The sequence below is a fragment of the Solanum tuberosum genome, unplaced genomic scaffold (assembly GCF_000226075.1).
Source record: "Solanum tuberosum cultivar DM 1-3 516 R44 unplaced genomic scaffold, SolTub_3.0 scf00423, whole genome shotgun sequence".
In the NCBI taxonomy this organism is placed as follows: Eukaryota; Viridiplantae; Streptophyta; class Magnoliopsida; order Solanales; family Solanaceae; genus Solanum; species Solanum tuberosum.
In genome coordinates, this window is record NW_006239348.1 from 308,195 (window position 1) to 317,698 (window position 9,504).

General features: G+C 34.3%; 2 protein-coding genes across 2 annotated transcripts; both read right to left on the bottom strand.

Annotated features, from left to right (window-relative positions):
- Positions 1–238: 238 nt before the first annotated feature.
- On the bottom strand, positions 239–1,169 carry LOC102577822 (allene oxide cyclase; the record flags this gene model as incomplete). The annotated part of the gene is given in 3 exon segments (NM_001288283.1): positions 239–631; positions 724–845; positions 959–1,169. Coding segments are annotated over 3 exon segments (726 nt in total), but the record flags the coding sequence as incomplete, so codon positions are not given.
- Positions 1,170–6,997: 5,828 nt separating this feature from the next.
- On the bottom strand, positions 6,998–9,126 carry LOC102580033 (geranylgeranyl pyrophosphate synthase 7, chloroplastic-like). The gene has a single exon (XM_006363071.2). The coding sequence runs from the start codon at positions 8,609–8,611 to the stop codon at positions 7,493–7,495; it is 1,119 nt and encodes a 372-aa protein (XP_006363133.1). The 5' UTR covers positions 8,612–9,126; the 3' UTR covers positions 6,998–7,492.
- Positions 9,127–9,504: the final 378 nt, after the last annotated feature.

A 9,504-nucleotide genomic window follows, 5' to 3' on the forward strand; every position in this document is an offset into this window, starting at 1 on the left:
ACTTTATAATAAAGAAGATGGAACTTATCACATAGGGATGCAATTCAGAAAATAGGGCATACATACAAAGTACCACAAAATAGGTTAACCAACAAACAACAAATAACATACCAAAAATTGCAAAATAAAAGGACAATGATATTACTTTTTTTTAATTCTACAGCTCATAATTATTGATTATTCAGAACGACCCCAACAAAAGTTGTGATTTGCACATCAACACCCCCACTTAATTAGTGTAATTTTTCAGTGCGGCCCCATCCTCACAAGCTTTAGCTTCAGGTGTTGGCTCTACCGTCGGCGACGGAGGAACCGCCGTACACAACAACTCAGATGGCAGATCGGGGATCCCCTTCAAGTAAAAAATGTAGAATAGCTTGAAAGGGAAAATGAGTTGATGCAATTTTACTTGACCGGAAACCCCAGCAAATATGCCAGATCCGCCGGTGACGGCGAGGTAAGTGTCTTCATAGGTTAAGTACGATCCCTGAACGGCGATTTGACCGTAATCGCCGAAGTAGAAGCTGTAAACAGCTTCATAGCGATCTCCTTTCTTCTCTTCTTCGTGCTTGATCAGAATGCAGAGTCCTGCTGTTATTCCAATTCTCTTCTTTAGGTCTGCAGTATATAGCTGCAACACACCAATAATCAGCATAAGAATAAAAAAGTGAAAAAAAGATTCGTTCTAGGTTCTGGTATTTTGATTGCAAAAAAGAAACGTACCTTGTTGCTAAAGGGGACAAGATCTCCGAGTGAATTGACATTCTTTTGGCTCAATCGAAGATAAGCAGGGCTTCCACGGTCACGTTCATTGAGCTCATAGACACTAAGTTCTTGAACTTCAGCTGAAATCAAGAAAATATCCCAAAAAAGAAAAACAGAACAAGAAAAAAATAAGTATCACAGATTGAACATAAGGTTTTTGATAAAATGTGATAAAGAAGTTAAATATTCTTACTGTTAGTTGAATCTGTTGAGCTGTTCTGGCTCTTGCAGGAAAATGATCTGGAAGCAGTAGTAAGTTTATGAGTTTGAGAAATGAGAGGGTTAGGGAGTTTAAAAGATTGGATCTTTTGAGAAAGAGAAGTAGTTTGGAAGGCAGAGGGTAGCTTGTATGAGGAAGAAGAAATGGCTCTAAGAGCAGCAGAGGCTGAGGAAACAGTGGCCATTGCTGAAGAAGAAATGAACTATTTGTTGGTTCTAGTGGTAAAACAAAAGACTTACAAGAAAGTTGAATAAGGTTGTTGTTGAGACGGATGAAATGATCGTTGGTGGGGTGATCTATTATATAGAGTGGTGAGGGGGTCCAATTTCCATGTGTGGAAAATGGGAATCGATTTAGTGTTCGTTATCCGCATTAGAATTTAATTATTTTTGAATTCACATTGCATATAGAGGCGTATTTAAGGGGGTCATCGGGTTCACGTGAATCTATGGTCCCCTTCCGAGATCATATATAGTAGTGTTATATTTTTTTTAAAATATTGAAATATAGATGTGTGAACTCACACTCGAAGTATCACATAATGCGATTATGATCGGGTGTATCTCTCTCCGCGAGGTTAGAAATTTGAATTTTATATTTATTTTGTTTTATTTTTCTTTCTAAAATTAGATAACACTTCTCTAAGTGGTAATTGGTAATATATATATTTTTTAGACCTATAATTTTAAAATTTTAACGATTTTTAGTAATAAAAATCTAAATGTCAAGATCAAATTTATATCATATATCAACATTTTTATATCAATGCACCCATCATTTTAAAATCCTGAAAACGCCTCTGATAGCATAGGGTCCCATTCGGGGGGAAAACACTATCTACCAAAAAAAAATTCATATTCAAAACTCAAATATGAAATCTCTAATTAAGACAAGAGCAACCTCATTCACTATACCACATTAATACTAATTATAAGATGTGTGATTGATTATATTGATGGACGGTGTTAGATGTGATGATGGGAGTTTGTGTGTTTTTCACAAGTTGAATACTCCCCTGTTTCTAATTATTTGTTCATTTTTTTTTAGTTATCTCTAATTATTTGTTAATTTGATAAATTTAAAAAGAATAATTTTTTTTACCTATTATATCCTTAATTAATTATTTTGAAAAATGTATATCTTCTTGAAAAATTTAATTCATCTACTTCATAATTAATATGAATTAAATAATAAATTTATTATATCAATTATTATTTTCTTACTAAGGGGTCGTTTGGTAGAGTGTATAAGAATAATGCTGAATATGATGCATTAGTAATGCAAGCATTAGTAATGCTTGCATTATTTCTTATACATTATTTGGTTTGATGTATTGGAAATAGCAAGCCTTGTATAAAGACTATTAAAAATATTTGTTTACAAAAATACCCCCACATTATTATAATAATAATAATTATTATTATTATTAGGCTTAGAGGGTAGTTTTGTCATTAGTTAATCTAATGCATGCATAAACCATTGCATTGCTAATACCTAGAAATCCATGGTATTAGCAATACACACCTTAATACACAATAGAGTGTATAACTAATGCAAGCATTAATTATACATAGGTTGGAAAAGAGTATCAAACAAGGTACTAGTAATACATAATATTAATGCATGCGTTATTTTTCCTAATACACTCTACCACGACCCCTTACAATCATAACAAAAAAGGAAACACCAACGATATGACGTACTTGAGAAGATCTAAATGATCTCCACTTTTACTTATAATAACAAGCATGATTGATTGTTAGTCAACAATAGGGACAAACAAATAAGTAAATACTGCAAAAGAATTCAACGATGAGATTTCTTCTTCTTTTTTGTACTGGTAAACTTCATGATTCTACTATTATATTATATATAATATAAACATAAGGCGATCGAAGTAGGAATTTTTCGACTCTTGAGAGCTAAATTTTCACATTATCCAGCAAGTGTAAGAGTATGGAATCGGGAATATACAAGCACTGCATATGTTTATACGAATTCTACCAAAGGTCGAAAGCATGTGAATTCCACCTTCAACTTTACCCACATTTTGCACAACCTCTAAGTGTGTTAATTTAAAAATGAACAAATAATTAAGGACATTAGAGAATAGTCAAAGGTTGTCAAAGAATAAACAAGAATGTTATGGCCAATGTGAGAAAAAGTGGCTACACGTGTTTCTCCTGTCTGTGCTGTTTTTTGAAGTGGCCAACGCAACTATTCATTGGTGGTCTCTGCGGCTCTGCCTACTATAAAGAATTGGACGGAGTAATAATTCACACCTCTCCGTCCAATTCTTTATAGTAAATTACAAAAGTATCTATGTAAAATTTTAATTAACAATATATATATATATATATATTTAATTATGAACAAAGTTTCTAAATTACAAACATAACAGATAAAATATTTTTTGATTTTAATTATTTATTTATTTTCGATTTTTAGTATCTCTTTTTTTTTGGAATTTTGTGCCTATTTTTGGAAATGATAATCATGTATTAATTTTTCTTATATTATCTCACCAATTACCGTTTTTATTGTGCTTTGCAAATATTTTTTTACTTTTTCTGCCTTTTTAATTCAATCGATGTGAAAAGTAATTTTTTTTTATCTTTCAACCTCTTTAGTTTTCCAAGCAATTGTTATTTCCTATGCACTTCTATTTTCTTGAATTTTTTTTAAAACTTCTCTCTTCCGTCCGGGTTCTTCTTCTCTCTCCGAGTTCTGTTCAGCTGCATATTTCATCACTTTCAATAGGTTTGTTATATTTTAACTTTAGGGTCGTTTGGTTGGAAATTAGTTATCTCAAAATTAACTATTATGAAGTTAGTGTTAATATACTATGGATAGGACGCTCCGGAAAAAGCCCTAGGCTTAATAAATCAATCGTAGTTGGAACTTGGGAAAAATGTTAAATATACCCTGAACTTTTAAAATGATATGTATATACCCTCCATTATACTTTAAGGTCATATGTATTCCTACCGTCATACTTTTGAATCATATATATCCTTTAATCAAGCGGAATACTTTTGAATCATATATATCCTTTAATCAAACGGACAGACACGTGACACCATCTCAATAACTTACCCAATTTTTTAATTTTTTAAAAAAATCCAAATTCAAAAACCCACTCAATTATATTCTTACCCGCATTAAGACCCAAATTAAAACCCACCCATTTTGCATTGCCACAAACTTCTGCAATCCTTCCAACAAAGTATTTGATCAGAAAACTCACAAAATCAACAGCTTTACAACTTCATAACATCAAAGTATAACCCAAAACATTAATAAGACAATTAAGAAATCAATTCGATTGTCTCAGAAACTTAAAATTGCATATATTATCTACAACTATCTTCATAACTACAATAATTATATAAAGCAACAAAACTTAAATCGTTAAATTAGTATATTCCACTCTGTTTAGGTTCTTCATGACTAAGTAATTACCCAAGAAAGAGGAGTTTGTTAACAGTAACGAAGATGCGATTCAGAGAGAAATAGGAGTCATTGGAGAGAAACTCAGAGACGATTCAGAGTTCATCTAGAATTGTAATCTTCCAATAAAAGATTACTTTCATCATCTTCAAACTTTGTTCCATCTGGTTTCACTAGCTTTACCTCCAAATCCAACTCTTACATAGGTAATTCAATTTCAATTTTGTAATTTGATAAAGCATTAATTTTTTTGAAACCCACAATTTTGGAATGACAAAAAGCTGGTGGGTGCAGTGAAGGTGAGGAATCCAGAGTTTTTGAATGGAGTATGAAAGCGGTAGAGACGCACGCTGAGAAGCTTGAATCGAAAATCGGAGATTTCTGGAAGCTTTTGTTACTCGCATTTTGGTTAGGGTTTCCTTAATTTGGGTCTTAAAGTGGGTTAGGATATAATTGTGTTGGGTTTTTAAGTTTGGATTTAAGAAAAAAATTTAAAAATCGGGTAACTTATTGAGATGGTGCCACGTGTCTATCCGTTTGATTAAAGAGTATATATGGTCCAAAAGTACGACGGTAGGGATACATACGATCTTAAAATATAACGAAGGATATATACATACCTTTTTTGAAAGATTGAGATATATTTGACCTTTTTTCCAATAATAATAATAACCAAATTTGTCCAATTCTAACCAAGGTTTAGTTGATTTGTTTTTTTAATTGGAGTAATTTGTTTAGTTGCTAACTAAAACTTTTGTTTGACGGATCATATTTTTATATGCTAAGTTTGCCACAAAGACAAGGAGGTTAATCTTTAAATTTGTCAGGAAATGGAGCAAATGCACATTTGAATAGAACACATATTAGATATTATGCTTATATAGATTCAAAGGTGTAAAGATACACAATTAAAGCTAAATTAGATCTAACCACAAATTTGAGTTAAAACCCAAATTATTCTCAAGAATCCAATGAACAACCTAAATTATTAAGATAAGCAATAAGTAAAGTACCACTAAAACATGCATCAATTACCATTCCCTTGAGTCAAATTTATCTGGATTTTGAAAGTGATGTTGGTTTCTATGGGTGTCATCTGCTATCCAGTGTAACCAAGGGAGTTTTCCACTTTACAGATACCATAGAATGACATTGATATATACATGAGCGAGCTTACCTTCCATCCCTTTGGGATCATGTAACCATCATAAGCGATGTCTTGAATGGCCTCTCTAAATGTTCCATGTACTGGAGGACACTTCACTTGCAACATTCCAAGAATATCTCATTTTCCTTAAATCCTCCCAATTTAGCAAATCATTTGCAGTTTTCGAGTTGGCTATTTCCATTTGCTCTGCTCCAAGATATATGCCCAAATGAGTGAAATCAGTTAGCAATATGTGTTTGTGTCTAAATTATACTGATCACTTTCTTTTCATTACAATCGAGTCTAAACAGACTTTATAAAACTAAGCAAGAGAATTTCTTGAATTAGTGAAGTTTCATACCTTCAAGGACCTCAGAGTATATATTGGGATACTCAGCCATATATATATTTCATAATAATGGTTATTGCAGCGTTAACCGTGCTATAGCCGCCTTGTAGTAAGCCTACAATGTAGCTAGCAATATCGGACTCGTTCAAAAACTGTTGTTGCTCATTTGTCGCCTGGAGCATCTGAAACAAAATGTCATCTGGTGTAGCAATTTTATTCTCTGATAGATCACTTTTCCTTTTGATTGATGCCTTCTTGAACCTCTTTGCGCATCTTTTGGGATGCTCGGTTGAAAGTTGTTCCTGGTAGATGTATAGGCATAGAGAGCAGACCAGTGGAAATGTCTTCAATATACTTGGACTATCTTTCAACTTTCTTTGTGTCATCGAATAATTTGCAGGCCAATGAGAATATGTACTTCCTAACAGCAGGTAAAACCTTAATTTGTGGACAGTTCCAGTCAGTCTGAAGATGGCACCTCAAAATTGCATCTGCTACACTTGCAAATCTTTGAAGAGACACTGATAGCAATTTGCGCATGCTTGTAAAGTCTTCATGATTAGCTTTCTGATGAGTCTTAGGAAAGATTCTGATCTGAGAGGGGCTGATACCATTGTTCTTGAAATAGTATAAAAGAAAAGAAAAGAGGAGACTGTTACCAAGAAGGAAAACAATAAAGAGGAACTCCATTGAAGAACACAATGGAGGTAGCCAGAGTTTTGCAAAAGCATAATTTTAAAATGTCAAAAGAGAGACGCATTGTAACATGACAACCAGATTCCACGCTGGAGTAAAGCATTGTTAAAACTTTTAGATTATTCTCAATATATCTTGATTAGTTTGTATTAATCAATCAGTTTAGAATGTGAAACATGAAAGTAGACTCTTTATGATCCCTGATAATTAGGCCATGTTACTACATAAGAATGTGTGCGCTCTGAATTCTTTATTGATCCAAACATTAAGAAAACCTTGCTTGTACCTATATAATTCAGCCTCTCTTTGTACTAAAGAAATCATGCAAATTACCAAGCAATATAAGCATAAGAACACCAAGCTTATCATATATGACAAATCACAAAACCACTACAAACGCACAATATTCATTACTTCGATTTGTATGCAGAAAAAACATGCTAAACTAAAACAAGCCAATAAACAACAAAAAGAGAAAAACTTGGACTATTTCTAGCAACTTCAAAAGATTTATATAAACAGAGAATAAGATGTTGGGAGAAATGTGAAATTTGACCAAGGAAATGACAAAATAAATATCTTTTATCTTTGATTCAGAATCACAAATTTCATCTGTTGAATCTCCTTGAAGCTTCCATTCCCTAGTGAATCAACAAGCAGTCGTTGTAGTATAGTGGTAAGTATTCCCGCGGGTGACCCGGGTTCGATCCCTGGCAACGGCGTACATTGTCCTTTTGGACAAAAATATTCACATGAACAATTAAGCAACATTCATATTTAGAGATAAAAGAATTGAAAGAGCTCTAATCCCTACCATGAAAAATAAAATGTGTACAATTAAAGATAAATAATCATCTTAACAAGATCATTTTTGCCGATGAAGAACGAAATCTGTCATAGCAAGTAGTGGAGCTGCCTTCTCTGGATCAAAACCAACAAGCTGCTCCTTGGCCTCCTTGCTAAGTTTTTGAGCATATTCTTTGGACTTGTCAATGCCAATCATCTTTGGGTACGTCAATTTGTTAGCCAACAAATCCTTCCCCGCTGTCTTTCCTAATTGCTCAGAGGATTTAGTAACATCAAGAATATCATCCACAACCTGATACATCAGTCCAAAACACTGCGAGAATTTCCTAACTCTATTAATCTCCTCCTCAGACGCACCACCAACCAATGCTCCTACAATGGCCGCGGCCTCTGTAAAATCCGCTGTCTTGTGACTATGAATATACTTGAGCTCTTCTAATCCAGTATCAGAATTATCTCCACACAGCAAGTCAAGCACCTGGCCAGCCACTGCCCCCTCTGGTCCTATCAATCTTGCTAGTTCTCCAACAGCACGAACCATTGTTTTTGGGTGCACCCCTTTAGTGGTTGTTGCCATATGCTCAAATGCTAAGGCAACAAGTGAATAACCAGCTAGAACAGTGACATTTTCACCAAAAACCTTGTGATTTGACAGCTTTCCTCGACGGAGATCACCATTGTCCATGCAGGGAAGGTCGTCGTGCATCAGACACATAGAGATTATCATCTCCATTCCGCAAGCAGCAGGCATCACCGTTGATTCTTGGCCAGCAACAAGCTCACAGGCGGCTATGCAGAGTACAGGGCAAACCCGCTTGCCTTCAGAAAGGAGTGAGTATCTCATTGCTTCATGGAACTTGATAGGCTCTCTGATTGGAACAGCAGCATCTAAGGCTTGATTGACAGATTTGATCTTTTGAACCATGTAACTTTTGAAATCAAAGACACTTGTTGTCTTTCCAGATTCTCTACATATGTTTTCATGTTTGATAACTTCAGATTCATTCTTGGAAAGATCTGTGCTATTACAAAAGGATCTTGCTTTTGGGAGGAATATAACTTCTGTTGTTTCCTCTGAGGAAAGAAGCAACTTTGTTCCTGCAGATCTGGATCTTTTTGGAGTACCTCTTGTACTAAGTTTTGCAAGATTGTGGATTACTCTTTTTAGCATAGACATGACTCTTAACTTGAGAAGTCTGCCAATCTTTTTCTCTGATCTGGTGAATTACTATCCAGACTGGAATCCTCAAGCCAAAAACTTTATGGGACCTTGCTATAACTCATGAGTTGGCTCTTTGGTATTTTGCTCATACCTATAGAGGATGAGTGGAAGATTTTACCCACATAATGGTCTCACTCACATGACTTTAAGAAAAAATTGATTTCCAAAGTGAAAGCCACGAAGAAAATTATTACTCCTACATTTAAAAGGCAGATCCAGTTGGAAAGCAAGTCAAAATTATTTGGCACATTCAATAATTTATAAAAGCTCCAAGTTTGAATGAAGGAGGGGAAGTTGACATAGCACCAACCAAAGCTATACTCATTAATTATATATGACAAAAATGCAGGAATATTTTATGAAACTGAAGGCATTTCCCCTTTCTCTTCTCGTCAGTAAAGATTCTTCATTGCCAAAGATATGATGAAAATGGTAAGATTTTTCTTTTGTTGCCATGAACTCTATTCATTTTGGCCTCAGAATGCATGTCAAGGGTAGAGCCGTCAATATGGGCTAGGCCCGTTGGGCCGGCCTGGCCTAACCCGGGATTTAATAGGGCTGGGCTAAGATTTTTGGAGCCCATTTAAGAAAAAGGTTTTTTAGCCCGGCCTGAATAAGTCTGCTGATCTATGGGGCTTGAGAAATATAGGTAGGGCCGGCCCGTGGACTAAATAAAAATAATTAAAAAAATATAATATAATATTAAAATTTAAAATTAAAGAGAGTCCAAACTCAAAATCTATTTAATATTTAACTAATTGAAACCGCATATAAATTGCAGATGAAAATAAAGATGTTAAGACAACCTTGCCGCAAGCTGATTCAGATATGCTTGATGAAGATGATCA